Source organism: Aspergillus versicolor (genome assembly GCF_001890125.1).
Source record: "Aspergillus versicolor CBS 583.65 unplaced genomic scaffold ASPVEscaffold_7, whole genome shotgun sequence".
NCBI lineage: Eukaryota > Fungi > Ascomycota > Eurotiomycetes > Eurotiales > Aspergillaceae > Aspergillus > Aspergillus versicolor.
Genome location: NW_024467530.1, coordinates 1669621 through 1683423, shown reverse-complemented (window position 1 = coordinate 1683423; position 13803 = coordinate 1669621). Strand labels below are relative to the sequence as shown.

At 48.8% G+C, this 13803-nt stretch overlaps 6 protein-coding genes across 6 annotated transcripts; 2 read left to right on the top strand and 4 right to left on the bottom strand.

Moving 5' to 3' along the window:
* Positions 1-22: 22 nt before the first annotated feature.
* On the top strand, positions 23-1537 carry ASPVEDRAFT_135003 (MT-A70 family; the record flags this gene model as incomplete). Its single annotated transcript, XM_040807186.1, has 1 exon — positions 23-1537. One exon carries the CDS (start codon positions 23-25, stop codon positions 1535-1537), a length of 1515 nt encoding a protein of 504 aa, XP_040670284.1.
* Positions 1310-2657, bottom strand: ASPVEDRAFT_44009 (ubiquitin carboxyl-terminal hydrolase). The gene is made up of 2 exons (XM_040812957.1): positions 2467-2657; positions 1310-2398 (listed from the first exon to the last, which is right to left on the bottom strand). Exons 1-2 carry the CDS (start codon positions 2516-2518, stop codon positions 1698-1700), a joined length of 753 nt encoding a protein of 250 aa, XP_040670283.1. The 5' UTR covers positions 2519-2657; the 3' UTR covers positions 1310-1697.
* ASPVEDRAFT_44008 (putative mRNA decapping hydrolase) lies at positions 2631-3970 on the bottom strand. Its single transcript, XM_040812956.1, has 3 exons — positions 3840-3970; positions 3088-3744; positions 2631-3030 (listed from the first exon to the last, which is right to left on the bottom strand). The coding sequence occupies exons 1-3, from the start codon at positions 3940-3942 to the stop codon at positions 2783-2785; spliced, it is 1008 nt and encodes a 335-aa protein (XP_040670282.1). The 5' UTR covers positions 3943-3970; the 3' UTR covers positions 2631-2782.
* Positions 3971-4039: 69 nt separating this feature from the next.
* ASPVEDRAFT_197024 (ribonuclease H2 subunit C) lies at positions 4040-5224 on the bottom strand. The gene is made up of 4 exons (XM_040809226.1): positions 4939-5224; positions 4813-4890; positions 4547-4755; positions 4040-4494 (listed from the first exon to the last, which is right to left on the bottom strand). The coding sequence occupies exons 1-4, from the start codon at positions 5090-5092 to the stop codon at positions 4456-4458; spliced, it is 480 nt and encodes a 159-aa protein (XP_040670281.1). The 5' UTR covers positions 5093-5224; the 3' UTR covers positions 4040-4455.
* Positions 5225-5545: 321 nt separating this feature from the next.
* Positions 5546-8526, bottom strand: ASPVEDRAFT_63885 (uncharacterized protein). The gene is made up of 5 exons (XM_040815698.1): positions 8307-8526; positions 7297-8244; positions 7038-7239; positions 6371-6699; positions 5546-6292 (listed from the first exon to the last, which is right to left on the bottom strand). Exons 1-5 carry the CDS (start codon positions 8438-8440, stop codon positions 5686-5688), a joined length of 2220 nt encoding a protein of 739 aa, XP_040670280.1. The 5' UTR covers positions 8441-8526; the 3' UTR covers positions 5546-5685.
* A 276-nt stretch (positions 8527-8802) lies between these two features.
* On the top strand, positions 8803-13596 carry cef1 (putative cell division control protein (Cdc5); the record flags this gene model as incomplete). The annotated part of the gene is made up of 10 exons (XM_040814958.1): positions 8803-8828; positions 8891-8924; positions 9006-9346; positions 9399-11352; positions 11701-11807; positions 11893-11920; positions 12003-12067; positions 12124-12158; positions 12214-13373; positions 13420-13596. The coding sequence occupies 10 exons, from the start codon at positions 8803-8805 to the stop codon at positions 13594-13596; spliced, it is 3927 nt and encodes a 1308-aa protein (XP_040670279.1).
* Between the last annotated feature and the right edge of the window lie 207 nt (positions 13597-13803).

The following is a 13803-nucleotide window of genomic DNA, read 5'->3' as shown; positions in this document are numbered from 1 at the left end:
ACAAACACCGAATCCAGTGGTAATGACGCCAAAGTCTTCAATTCTCTATCAAAACACATCCAACACAGTTTTCCTAATCGACATTCCAGCATCCATTGCACTAGCACAAGAATTATCACTGGAACCACAACCTGGTGTACCTAGCGACAATATCAGTTTCGTCTCCACAGAGCCACCGAAAAAGAAACAAAGACGCATTTTATCTACTCCAGCATTAAAAACACCATACCCGGCATCTTTTGAGCCGAAATCAGAGGCCGCGCGGGCGAGGGTTCTCGCACGAATCCCGCGTTCTGAAATTCATGAGGAGATATCACCTTTATTGTCCAATGCCCTAGAAGATATTCGGAATCATTATTGCCAGGGCTCAGAATGGTATCTTCCACGATGTCTTTTAGAAGATGATGAATCTAAAGGGCGTGATCAAGAACTCGACCGCTCCGCGTGCCTGGCCAGAATTCGATCTGGGGAGAGCGACAGGGGGAAGAAAAGAAGGCCGCAGGATAGAAATGCCACAAGGAATGAGCATGACGAAGAAGACGATAAATTCCATCCTGAATATTTTCCTCTGCCGTCTAGCCAGCAAGGCTTTGCAATCGCTCAATCTCCATTCCAACCACCTCTGATTCTATCGCCGGGGAGAAACAGGTTCAAAGACGAAGCGGAGCTATGCAACAACCTTGTGAAGAATACATCCCCGGAAACAGCAGTTGTCGAAATTCACAGCTTATTCGCGGCTAAACCGCTTAAAAACTTTAAGGTTGATACTGAGAAACAAGAGTGCACTCGGGTCTTCATCATACCGCCTCTGTCGAATTTCATACTATGCAACCTACCAATATCGACACCCTTAACGGGGATGGGACACGACAATCCAAGTCCGATTCCAAGTCTGGCCTCAAACCAGAAGTTTAACCTTATTGTAATGGATCCGCCGTGGTCCAATAAATCCGTACGCCGCAGCGGCTATTATGAAACAGGGACCTACCTTGATAGTGAGCTGCTGATGGCGTATATATGCGCCGTACTCACTGTGCATTCATATTCGCCTTTACAGAGTGGAGATCTAACTCCTGAAAATAAATCCAACTTATCTATTGCCGCTATATGGATTACCAATTCGGCCAGAGCAAGGGAGGCAGCATACGGTGGGCTTGCTGGGGCAGGCTTCTCCGTTTGCGAAGAATGGGTATGGGTTAAGACGGCCGTTGATGGCCAACCAGTAACGCCAATCGAAGGTGTCTGGCGCAAACCATATGAAATCCTCGTTATTGGGAAGAGGAAGCCTGGCTCTATAACCAGAGCCCCGGGTGATGGCATTTTGAGGAGGGTTATTGCTGCTGTCCCTGATGTTCATTCTCGGAAGCCGAATCTAAAGGAGGCATTTGAGAAAACTTTCTTCACGCCAGAGCCTAATACCGCTCCTGTGCACTATTCGGCGCTGGAGGTATTTGCTCGCAATTTGACGGCAGGATGGTGGGCTTGTGGTAATGAGGTGCTTAAATTTAATTCAGAAAACTGGTGGTCTGATGAGTGACAACTCGTATATCGAGGCATTGGTTTTGATTTATGAGATATGTATTAGATCACAATGTGTTTTGTGGCTCCATGCGGTGGGATCGGTGTCACTTATGTGGGTTTACGTTCCAGATATTCACTAGAACTCAGTATAGTCCACAAAATCTAGTTAAACCAGATCAATCAAAAACACCCCCTAGACTAACAAGGCTGAATCTCAGGTCTGGGTTCCCCCCCTTTGCCTCAACCTCCAAGAACCGTCTAACCCCCAGCTCCAGCGCCTTCTCACTCAACGCATCCTCCTCAGGTTCAAGCACACCACGCTCTAGAGGTCCCTTTCTCCGCCCATCAAGCTCCCACAACTTTCCATCAGCACCTTTAACAAATGCTACAAAGTGCAAATCCACATCATCCTCGGCCCCAGGTGCCTGCGTATCGCCCAATTTTGCCGCGTCCGCATGCGCACTCTCCAACGCCTTGCTCTCATATAACAGATCTGCCCTCTGGTTAGGCTCTAACCCCTCTGCATCTTTCAATAGACCCTCTAAATCTGAACCCGGAAGAATATGATTCCTCGCCTCGCCATTCGACACGGCATGGAGGAGACCGATAAGCCCGCATGCATTCCGAATCGTCTGTTTAAACCACGTTACGGGCTCTTGGGGCCCTGAACCGGAGTACTCAGGTAGGGGGCCATCTTCTGTAATGCGAGATGATTCGTAAGTTTTCGAGACGGGAAAGACGAGGAGGAGGGCATGCGAGGGGCGAGGGACTAGCGCGAGGAGATCGGGTTCATCGAGCGAGAACACGTCTGTGAAGCCTAGAGACGGGGAGAGTCCTAGTTGATGAACTAGGTGGGACATCACTTCTGGGTTGTTTTCTGTTCGTTTTGGCAGGTTAGTTTTATTGTTTGACGGGGGCTGGCGATTTAAGTGAGGGGGGACGAACCGAGGGGCACGAAGGCCTTGTTGTTTTTAGAGACGTCTGGGTTCTCTGCCATGATTGCAGATTTCTGTTGTCGGATTGAGAATTGGGATATCAGGTTTAAGAGATAGGTTGAAATAAAGAGTAAACTATGCCAGACTGCAAGTGTGGCGTTGGAGAGTTGATGAGGGGAAAGAAGTGTTGCGGGGTTTGAAATTGATCCGCGGCGGCTGAAAAGCGGAGCGCAGTGAGAACAAATTAACTACGTAATAGGTAGCCGTTCGTCAGATATGACAAGTAGATAAACATGCCAGTTATTCGTCATTCAAAAGTGACTATTCTAATTGTCGCCCTTCAGCTTCTTTCCCTGTTTGAGGGGAGCATAGATATCGGTCCATAGCTCACTCGCTTCTCCCAAAAAGTAGGTCAGGCCGACATCTGCCATGCTCGCGTTCTCATCCCCAGAAATGGTCTCCAACTGCGAGATTATATTTTCCAAACCGAATGCCTTCCCAGTGGCCTGCGTGGCACCCGCCTCGAGCATGACATTGACGATATGGATATGGAAATGATAGTATGTCGGTTGATCTAGGGTACGTTAGCAGCCACACACCTGTGAGAAAATAATAGAAAAAGTCCACATACAATGTACGTAGAGCTTCAACTGGTCCTCCTCCAGCCCTGGATACATCTTGACCGTCCCCTCAAGCACCCGCTGTCTTAGGTATTTCAACCAAGGCACGTGCTTCTTCTTCAAATCCCTCAGACTCCAAATATCGCGTCTCTGTACCAATGCTAGCAAATGTAAGGACCCTAACGTCTTTCTATCCCAGTTCAAATCGGGAAGCATCAAGAACGCATCCTCCGGCCCATGCCCATCGTCCCGTAAGATGACATCCTCTTGCTCCGTGCGCCCCTCAAGGATATTGAACACCCAATTCAACCGTCCCTCCTCTCTCTTTGCCTGCATGTAAGGCCGTATGTAGTCGCTGTAGATCTCTGGCGTCTCAGTCACCATGCGCAGCACCTGGTCGGAGTATTTCTTGACATGTTGTTCCGTGCACGGCCAAATGAGGTTGAGCTTAAGGTCGTGCGATGGATGTCCATCAGCATCTATTCCAGAGGAAGCCAGATACCACCGGTAAATATCATTATCACCGAGGTTGTTAACGCGAGTTATTGACGAGTGGAAGGCCTTTAGAGCCCCGGGGGACTCGGTTGCGAATGCGGTTCGTTCGGCGGTGAGGATACCTTGTTGACCATCTATAGACCCGAGGATGGCAATTCGGCGGCCATTTTGGTCTGGGGAAGTACTTTGTTAGCTCTTTGTTCTGAGGTTGCTATCAGTGGGGTAGGGGTATATTGCGGGGTTTGGTGTTGTTTATCGGGGCACATACCTTGCTTGAGAAGTCTGGTAACCTCAAATGTTGAGATAAGCCCTTCAGGTGCAAGCCTCTTATCGCTTTTAGATTCCATTATATGAATTTGGGGGTATGCCATGTAGATATTTTATAAAGTTGAACTTCAAAATCTCGTCGGCTTCTGGCAGAATAATGGGGCGGTCAGGCTTATCTATATCCATATCAACGCCCTACAGGGGAAAAATAAAATAAAAAGAGAAAGAGCTCAAATCTGAATTACGGTTGGTTTTCGAGGCTTCATATATATACACACGAACATGACAAATAAGATCCGTGCTATAGAGATTGGAGAAGTCAAAATGGAGAGACCGTGGCCATTGGTTCAGGGTTGTAGAATTGTCGTGAGTGTTTCCTTTCTCGTGCCTTGTGTCCGCAAGGGTGCGATTTACGTGAGGCCTGGAGCTGACGGCCAGCATCATACCACTGGAGCCGAGATCCCCGTGTTTAGATGATGCATTTGCTTGATCGCAAATGACCTGCTGTTGGATCCCTGCCGTAGTGATTGGGAGGTGGGGTTTACGTTTTGCGGCGCAGCTAGACCCTCAATATGTAGACTTCATATACTCGAAACAACGAGCTTAAATCAATCTGTTCATGTAGACTTCTTTCCCTCGCCACCCTCAGTATGTATCTGATCGTATAGTTAGCTTTAGGATCAGTGCCAGAAGAGACGAATAGCATACCGCTTCAGCGAACTTCACCCACTCTTCTACTCCCTTGACGAACGTATCATCGGCAGCAGGAATTGTTTCGTGTCCCCAAACCACGTATTCGTCAAATGTGGTTTGCTTCTCTAATACCTTAACTGGCTCATCTTGTTCACCTTCCTCGTTCGTACTTTCGCTGTTCGTAACTTTTGGCATCTCACGATCTGTATGCGTCGCGACAACCCCTGTTAATATGTTAGCAAAATACAGCTTGACGGGTCTTGTGAATAATTATAGCTCACCCTCATACCCCTCAGGGATCTGAACCTGTCTGCCTCGTAGCCTCCGGCCCCGGAAGTATGCCGTCTGAAGATCTTTGTCTTATAACTAGTGAGTAGGTGGGTTGGATTGAAGGGGGCTCTGCTCACCCTTATCATCTGCAATAGGCATCCAGTATCTGTTGAGCGATTTCACAGGTCCATCATGGTGGATCCGGCAGGGAAGAATATTTGGTGTGCAATTGCGAAGAGGCTCATTGTCTTTGGTGTCTGTGCCTTGTTGTTTGGGTTGAAGGGCAAACATTGCAATTGGTAGCGGACGCAAATGAAGGGACGGAATGATAATAGCACAATTAATGTGGCAATTCGTATACGTTCACAGATGGCTCCTGTGTTTTGGCGGCTTGAACGTCTTCGTGGTAATGTTGGCTTGGTTGGTGTCCAGAGGAAGACGCGACGCGATGAGCGGACCGCGTAAAGTGGCAGCGCAGCCGGAGCCGAAGGCTGGGCGGCCGGGCTACTCGACCCTAAGCAACAAGAACAATATCTACGACGACAACGCTAGTATCAAGCGAATGGAGAGATGGTGACTATTACAGGTAGAATACTAGACTTCCCCTCCACTCGAAACTACTTGTCTCGTGCAAGGGCACACTTCTCCGGCTGGTGCATTGAGATAGCTTTCATAGCATTTGCTTTTATGCCATTTGCCCAAGAGTGTTTTTTGCATTTATCTTGTTCTTCAAAAATAAATAATCTCTTTCTCTCACCTTAGGATCTTGAACTATTCAACGTATAGGGATATTTGAGTTACACAAAATAATTGGCAATTCGCCAGCATTTATATATCAAACTCATCATTTCTAGGGTATATCGAACACAATATCAAATACATCCTCACCTCTTACGGGTCTTCTTTTTCTTTTTCTTCTTCTTCTTCTCATCCTCCCCGTTCTCCTTGCTCTCTGGCGCAACTCGAACAGGCCATTTCTTCAAATGTTCTCGTTCGAACTCATCTTTGTCTCGTCGATACAAGAGCATTGTAGCCTTCGCATCCTCCACACTTGAATGGGCGCCGTCTTGTATTTTCAGCCCCAGGAACTCTGACGCTAGGATCTTCAATCGAGGGGAACCTCCCCCGGCAATTTTCCGATATGGGGGGTGTTTGCTGGTATCTCTGATATCGCGCTTGGGGTGACTGAGTAAAAGAGCATCTAAGTCGTTTCGGAGAGCATGTCCCACTAGTATCCGTCCATCAAGTATCTCCGCGACCTCTTTCTGCACTTGTTCTAATGACCTGGCTTCTACCATATGCTTGGGCGTTATTCCACTGACGTATGTTCGCCAATCAGTAACCATCTCCTTGGGTCGTACATATGAGTCGTATACTTGATCACCGTTGTAGTTGACGATACTGATGCGGGCAAGGGCTGAATCGTTGTCTGGGTTTGGTCCAATTCCAACCATCTCACAATCCACCGCTATATATTTCCCTATTTCGACGCTATAATCGATTGTTAGTGATCATTCTTTATTGAAGAGGGAAGCAGGTTGGTGTAAATATGGGAATCAGAGAACTAACGTTGAAGAACGGCCCTCATTGTCCTTTGGAAATGCTGCCGTGGAGCTTTTCCGGGATATACTTTGAGTTTCCTTCCCAACTCCGTCGGGGGATGCTTGAGACATTCTCTTCCGTTTATTGGAGGTATGTGCACTTTGTGAGGTGCGTTTTCCTCCTTTCCCTGCTTCTGTAACGGTTTTCCGCTTCTTCACTAGATCATTCTGAGTCTCGCGATCGGATCGTTTGCGCTTTGACGTGGGGGCCGTGGAGACGTCCTTCTTCAAGGTCTCCTGCAGCTTTTTCCAATTACTGGAGAGCGATTTTAGTTCCATTCCAATGTGAGCTGGGTGCTATCGCATGGTGAACTTGGTCGGAGTCGGAGAAAAAGAGCAGAAATAATCATTCATGTTTGCGGAGCCACTCAGCCAACTCACTCCGCGCTAAAAAGCTAATTGGCCTCGGCTTGACCCACCCGCCGACATACAACTGCCCAACATCGATATTCTTGAACGGCCTTGAAAAACTTGTTCGAAGCTCAGAACCATTATCATTTATGGTTCGCGTTGTCACATTCATGCGCCCGTGTATTGGAAGTGGTACAAATATTGGTGATTTTGAGAATTACTTTTATTAACCAGCCTGATATCTAGCGGAACCATATAAACTAAAGCAATCATAACCCAGGCACCTTGAAGTCTTTGTAGGTCCACTTCTCGGTCACTTCCCTCTTCGCCTTTCTCGGTTGCGATACGGGCTTCCGGGATTCGAGCTTGCCCTGGACAATCAATGTACGGAATCGATCGTCGAGAAGATTTCCCTCTGGCTTCAACAGACGCAGCGAATCTTGCAGTTCGTCCGGTAGGACTACCTCGGTCGGCTTTTCCGGGGCCCTGCTATCGTTAGTAAAATATATATATATAACAAGGTTATTAAAGCCAGAAACGCACCTTATTTTACCCCCCAGTGGCTTCCGGCGCAGCGTAGTATCGTCACCCTCATCGGAAGATTCGTCAGCGTCACTGTCCCGTTTTTGACGTTCCAATTCCTGGAGCTTGAAGCGCTCTGAGATAGCCTTGGCTTCAGCAACTTGGGCCTCCTTTTTCGTTTTCTGTTCCTCCCATTTGGCTTGTCTTTCGGCCTCCTTTCTTCGCTTTATCTTGTTTCTCTGTGTTTTCGTCTTTCTCTCGGGGCGCTTCTTGTTCAGCCATTCTGGCTTCTCATACTCACTCTCGAAGCCTTCCCAAGCGCTTTCATCATCAGATTTGGCTTCACCGTCGTCATCCTTGGCCTCATCAACCAAGCGCTGTCGCTCTTGTTCCTTACGCTCCTCCTCTAACCGCTTCTTCTCCTCTTCGACGGCCCTTTGCCCTTGTACTCGTAGCAGTTCATCCCAATCTTCGAAAGTCGGATTGTAACTTGTACCAGCATTTGGCGCTCGTACGGAAGGAACCGCCTTTCCATCGGCAGTCAGGGAAATAGGAGCTCGCTTCAGAGTTTCCGGGGCCACCTTTGGTTTAGGCTTTTCTAGATAATCGAACTGAGGATCGTCAAGAGGCGTCGGGTCCGCTTCGTCGGCCCAAGGATCGTAGAAACCACCATCACTTGGCTTATCCATTGGGTTACCCTCTTTGGCCACCTGCTTCAAGCGCTTCCATTCTTTGCGGCTAACCCAGTCGCTCTTATGCTTCTTGGTCTTCGGCTCGATAACGCCGTCGGTCACGTTGGAGCTCCCACGTTTCCGTGTGTCCACTGCCGCTATAGCGGATCTTTGTGCGAGGATTTCATCTGCTTTCAGATGCTTTTTGTGTTGTTTTCGGTATGCGTCGCGAATCTCCGACGAGCCCTTCTTGTCAATGACGAACAATTCCTCGGAAGGTTTCTCTGCTAAAACACCTCTGTAATCGATCAGTCAAAACCGGTCCAGTAGGGTATTATTGGCGAACATGCGGAATCATACCCTTTGATTTCTTCATCCTTCAACAGACGAAGACCTTCTTGAACCTCCGAAACGTCCACATTTTTTCTCCAGGCCCTCTTGCCCTTTCTCGAGGGCTGGCCGTATTGACGAGGTGCTTCCACTGTATTTGACATTTTGACGAACCCTCCGAGCGGAAAGTTAAGGAAAAATTCGTTTGTTGGGGCCCTTACTAGTGTTTGTACATCCTCGAACTTTTTTTATCTTTTCGATCAAAAATCTGGATCTGCTTACATAACATGGCGGGGAGACTAGTTAAGTTAGCAAATGCGCCTACCGCGCTAAACCACTTTCGCGCCTATCGCGGACACTAAGTTCAGTTGATGAGCTTTCTTCATCACCGTCCATCTGCGCGCAGGCTGCTCTCGACACCGGCCAGCCCGCACTTATCGGTTACAGATTATCACGCCAGATTCAGGCAGAAAATATTCCATTCCGTGGACCGGTATAAGGACGGCTTCGTCGAGTCTCCGCAGCCATGCCGGTCGTCAAAGGAGGTGTCTGGTAAGTTGAAAACCGAAAGTCGTGAATTATTTTCCTTGAGCTCCCAACTAACTTACTTATAGGACCAATATTGAGGACGAAGTCCTTCGAGCGGCGGTACGATCAAACTCACCCTTTTCAAGATGGAATTCATCTGGCTTTTACCATCGCGACGTTACTGATGTTATGTGTTTCTAGGTCTCGAAGTATGGTCTAAACCAATGGGCGCGTGTGTCTTCGTTGTTGGCAAGAAAGACCCCGAAGCAATGTAAAGCGCGCTGGGTTGAATGGCTCGATCCCGGTATTAGGAAAGTGGAATGGTCTCGGGAAGAGGATGAAAAGTTGTTGCATCTGGCCAAGTTGATGCCAACGCAATGGCGGACGATTGCACCGATCGTAGGTCGCACGGCAACTCAGTGCCTAGAACGTTATCAAAAACTTTTGGATGAAGCGGAGGCCCGTGAGAACGATGAGCTCGGCTTGGGAGGCCCTGGCGCGGAAAGCGCTGCCCCAAGTGCGGACGACGTCAGAAGGCTAAGGTATGCACTAGGAAGCTCACTCTCGAGACCTACTCTTACTAATTGCCTATAGACCCGGTGAACTAGACCCCGACCCAGAATCCAAGCCCGCCCGCCCGGATACTATCGATCTTGATGAAGATGAGAAAGAAATGTTAAGCGAGGCCCGAGCGCGTCTCGCAAATACGCAGGGTAAAAAGGCGAAGCGTAAGGCTCGAGAACGACAGCTTGAAGAATCACGACGACTCGCTGTGCTTCAGAAGCGCCGTGAACTGAAAAACGCCGGCATCAATATCAAGGTTGTTACGCGAAAACAGGGCGAAATGGACTATAATGCGGATATTCCGTTTGAAAAGCCAGCGGCACCTGGGTTCTATGATACTGGCGAAGAGGAGGCCCGCAATGAGAGACAGCGTGAAATGTTCGATCCTCGAAAGCAACAACTAGCGAACAAACGCAAAGGAGACCAAGATGAAGACGCTGAACGGAAGAAGAGGAAGAATGATAAGAACAGTAACTCTGCTGCTTTTGCGGCTGCTGCCCGGGCAGGCCAGATGCAAAAGATCAGAGAAGCGGAGCAAAGCAGCAAGCGGAGAGCATTAGTCCTTCCCAGCCCCCAAGTCAGTGAAAGCGAAATGGAGGATATCATCAAGATGGGTATGGCAGGAGATAAGGCCAGCAAGATGGTGGGAGAAGAAGAAGGAACCCGAGGACTACTTGGAAACTACTCCGCCATGGTTGGAGGGACACCAATCCGAACACCTAGAGCCCCCCCGGAGGAAGATCACATTGCAAATGAGATTCGAAATATCAGGGCCTTAACGGAAACCCAATCTTCTCTTTTGGGTGGTGAAAATACACCCCTGCATGAAGGAGGATCTTCTACAGGTTTCGACGGCATCGCTCCCCGCCGTCAGGAGATTGTCACACCGAATCCCATGGCTACACCTTTTAGGCAAGGGAACGCGGTTGGTGCAACACCTGTGCCAGGAGGTGTCGGGCCTGGGGCTACTCCACTACGGACTCCTCGCGATCACTTTTCACTAAACAAGGAGATCGACGGTGGTCAACTCATTGGAAGCACGCCTAAGGACATGAAGATACAAGAGAACCTCGCGCGGCAAAGCATCCGCGGTAGGTTGGCAGCGCTTCCAAAGCCTAAGGAAACCGAGTGGGAGCTCGAAGAGCTGCCCTCTGAAACGGCGGAGCCAACTGCAATGGCAGAATACTCAGAGGAGGATGCGGCAGAACGAGACAGGAAAGAAAGGGAGGCCCAGGCCAAAGCTGCAGCAGCTGAGCATAAACGCCAGACACAGGTCTACCAACGCGCACTCCCTCGACCAGTTGTGCTCGATATCGATACATTAATGGAGCGTGTGTCGCATGTAACAGACCCAATTCCTAACTTGATTGCTAAGGAGGCGGCCCTTCTTATCGCCAACGATGCAAGCAAGTTCCCTGTTCCTGGCGCCAAAATCGGAGGCAAAGCCCGGAAACTGGAGCGGCTCGATGACCGATGGTTAGAAGAAGCTCGTGCGGCCATTACAGCTGAGGTGTCATCCGGAAAGATGCAGGAGTGGGCGGTTGAGTTCGACACCCAGTGGGGCTCTACTCGTTCGAACACTCTACCTGGTCTTTCTAACTACGTTGACGAGGACGAGGACCCATATCAGCAAGAACAGCGGATGATTGGCGTCTTTGACAATGTACAGGCATCTCTACTCGCAACTGCAGAGCAGGGAAATAAACTTGAAAAGAAGCTGGCACTGCATTACGGTGGATATCAAAACCGGGCGAAGACACTACGGACAAAGGTCACGGAAGCCCACACAGCCCTGGATAAGTCGAAGAATGAACTAGACGCTTTTCGCACACTCCAGATATCAGAAGAGGCTGCGATTTCAAGGCGACTTGAGAAACTACGGGAGGATGTCGCCTTTGTCATGCGCAGAGAACGAGAGGCTCAGGAACAATACCGATCGAGAAAGGAGGAGCTGGACGAACTGGTTGCTGGCACAGGAGGCATGGTGAATGGTTGGCATTGAAAGTGAGGCGTGGGAATATGGAGGCTATTACTGTATTTCACGATGTATTCTAATTCTTCTCATTTCCCACATACTATAAGTAGTAAGATTTTGATGGTAACATGCCATTTTACTATATCCACCTCACTCCTCTCTGTTCCGAGTAACGATGGTACATCCAGGGAACCTAAAACGGACAACCAAAAAGCTTGAGAGGCAAAAACTTGAAAGGCGGTCTCCCGCCCCCTTCCGTCACTCAAATCCTCCATCAATCGCCTCAAGGAGCCCTGCGAATCTTCATCGAAAGAATCATCCACAAAGTCATTTTATCAATATTTTCCATCTTGATAGACTGAGGATTGTTTCCCGATCACAATGGGCGTTAGAGATTCTCACGGGGAGGCCACCGGGACCCCGGACCCCGTTGAGAAGGGGTTCGCCACCCTCAACACCATCAGGTACGTGATTATGCTCGAAATAAATCTCATATTTGCAATTTTGAACCCCAGTTTTCCCGGTCGCATATGCTAACTGAAACATTAGAATCGGTGTGAAGGCCATGGTCCACAAGGTGCGTTCTGCATCCCCTTTTGCCAGTCGCTTGAAAAATCGGATCACGTGATTACATGAATGGATCGTTAACTGTGCCATAGGATGGAGAGTTAAGAAAAGCAGAGATTCTGTCTATAAAGCAGCGGAAAGATGGCCTTGCTTTCTAGTGAGCTACTCCGCAGTCTTATTCCAGGGGATACAGTTGACTGATTACATTTACAGCGTCCATTATGTTGATTTCAACAAACGACTTGACGGTATGTCGTGCATAGACGAACTTTCAAGGAAAGTACAGCTGACGATCTTGTTTAGAATGGGTCGCTTCTTCTAGACTCGACCTGTCTCAGGAAGTTGAATGGCCCCAGCCTGAGAAACCTGAAAAGAAGAAGACCGGCCCTGCCAACAAAGCTCCAAGCAAGAATAAGCGTGCTAGAGCTGGTAGTCGTGATGTCTCTGCAACCCCAGACCTTCTCACGGGCAAAAATGCCAATGTGGGAAAGGTACAGAGACCATCGAAAGCAGGCGGAAAGGAGAATCGTGGCGATGAAACACCCGTGAACTTGTTTCTATTGGGTTCAGAAGCGGTATCTGCAGATGGGACCCCGAAAGCCGACTCCGAGGACATTGATATGATGGATGTTAGCTTCACTGATGCAAAAGAAATCAAAGAGGAGGAACGGGCACTAGGGCTGCCGTCGCGTGAAGAAGAGATCGAGAGGTTGCGTACTAGTGGCAGTATGACACAGAACCCGACTGAAATTCACCGAGTGCGAAACCTTGATCGACTACAGATGGGCAAATACGATGTTGAGCCGTGGTACTTTTCTCCGTATCCTGCTTCCTTCTCCGACGCAGAGGTGGTGTACATCGATGAGTTCTGTCTGAGCTACTTCGACAACAAGCGCGCATTTGAGCGCCACCGCACCAAGTGTACACTCACACACCCTCCTGGCAACGAAATCTACCGAGATGATAACATCTCATTCTTCGAAGTAGACGGCCGCCGACAGCGAACATGGTGTCGCAACCTTTGTCTTCTCAGCAAACTCTTCCTTGACCACAAGACCCTTTACTACGATGTCGACCCTTTCCTCTTCTACTGCATGTGCACTCGGGACGACACCGGGTGCCACCTTGTTGGTTACTTCTCCAAAGAAAAAGATTCCGCGGAAGGCTACAATCTTGCGTGCATTCTGACACTGCCGCAATACCAACGGCGCGGTTTTGGAAGGCTCCTTATCTCCTTCAGCTACGAACTCAGCAAGCGAGAAGGGAAGCTCGGCTCCCCAGAGAAACCTCTCAGTGATTTGGGATTGCTGGGATATAGACAATATTGGCGTGAAACGCTCGTCGACATTCTCACAGATCCTGGGCGCGAGGCAGTGAGTGAGAACGACCTCGCGGTGTTGACATCAATGACCGAGAAGGATGTCCATGAGACGCTGGCTATATTCAAAATGCTTAGATATCACGTATGTTGCCCTTGTTGCACTCCCCGTCCTTTTCTCGCTGATATAGAATCTAACAAGCTCACAGAAAGGAAACTGGGTCATTGTACTCACCGACCAAGTCATTGAAGAGCGCAACAAGCGTATAGAGAAGGAAAAAATCAAGGGATCTCGCAAGATTGATCCGACACGACTTCAATGGAAGCCGCCAGTGTTCACGGCTTCCAGCCGAACCTGGAACTGGTAGAGCGTGTGTTAATCCCTGTTTAGATTTTGTTTTTCCCGCGACTTGTTTGCTTCTTCCTAAAACTTGTGGTATGCTGCTCAGCTTTTGATGTACAATTATTCTAGCGTTAAGAAGGGAAGGGGCGTGGGCGTTCGTGATGGTAATATACCTGGAGTTTTTGGGCTTTGGGGTCGATGTTGGTAATACTGAAAATTACAAATATCTAAA

Coding starts and splice junctions, on each gene's coding strand:
- ASPVEDRAFT_197024 (XM_040809226.1), bottom strand. CDS start 5,092: ATGTTTGCCCTTCAACCCAAACAACAAGGCACAGACACCAAAGACAAT. Junction 4,891..4,938: donor GCCTATTGCAGATGATAAGG/GTGAGCAGAGCC, acceptor ACTAGTTATAAG/ACAAAGATCTTCAGACGGCA. Junction 4,495..4,546: donor GGGTGAAGTTCGCTGAAGCG/GTATGCTATTCG, acceptor CTATACGATCAG/ATACATACTGAGGGTGGCGA.
- ASPVEDRAFT_44008 (XM_040812956.1), bottom strand. CDS start 3,942: ATGGCATACCCCCAAATTCATATAATGGAATCTAAAAGCGATAAGAGG. Junction 3,745..3,839: donor TACCAGACTTCTCAAGCAAG/GTATGTGCCCCG, acceptor GTACTTCCCCAG/ACCAAAATGGCCGCCGAATT. Junction 3,031..3,087: donor GTTGAAGCTCTACGTACATT/GTATGTGGACTT, acceptor AACGTACCCTAG/ATCAACCGACATACTATCAT.
- ASPVEDRAFT_44009 (XM_040812957.1), bottom strand. CDS start 2,518: ATGGCAGAGAACCCAGACGTCTCTAAAAACAACAAGGCCTTCGTGCCC. Junction 2,399..2,466: donor CAAGGCCTTCGTGCCCCTCG/GTTCGTCCCCCC, acceptor CAAAACGAACAG/AAAACAACCCAGAAGTGATG.
- ASPVEDRAFT_63885 (XM_040815698.1), bottom strand. CDS start 8,440: ATGTCAAATACAGTGGAAGCACCTCGTCAATACGGCCAGCCCTCGAGA. Junction 7,240..7,296: donor CCACTGGGGGGTAAAATAAG/GTGCGTTTCTGG, acceptor TAACGATAGCAG/GGCCCCGGAAAAGCCGACCG. Junction 6,293..6,370: donor AATGAGGGCCGTTCTTCAAC/GTTAGTTCTCTG, acceptor AATCGATTATAG/CGTCGAAATAGGGAAATATA.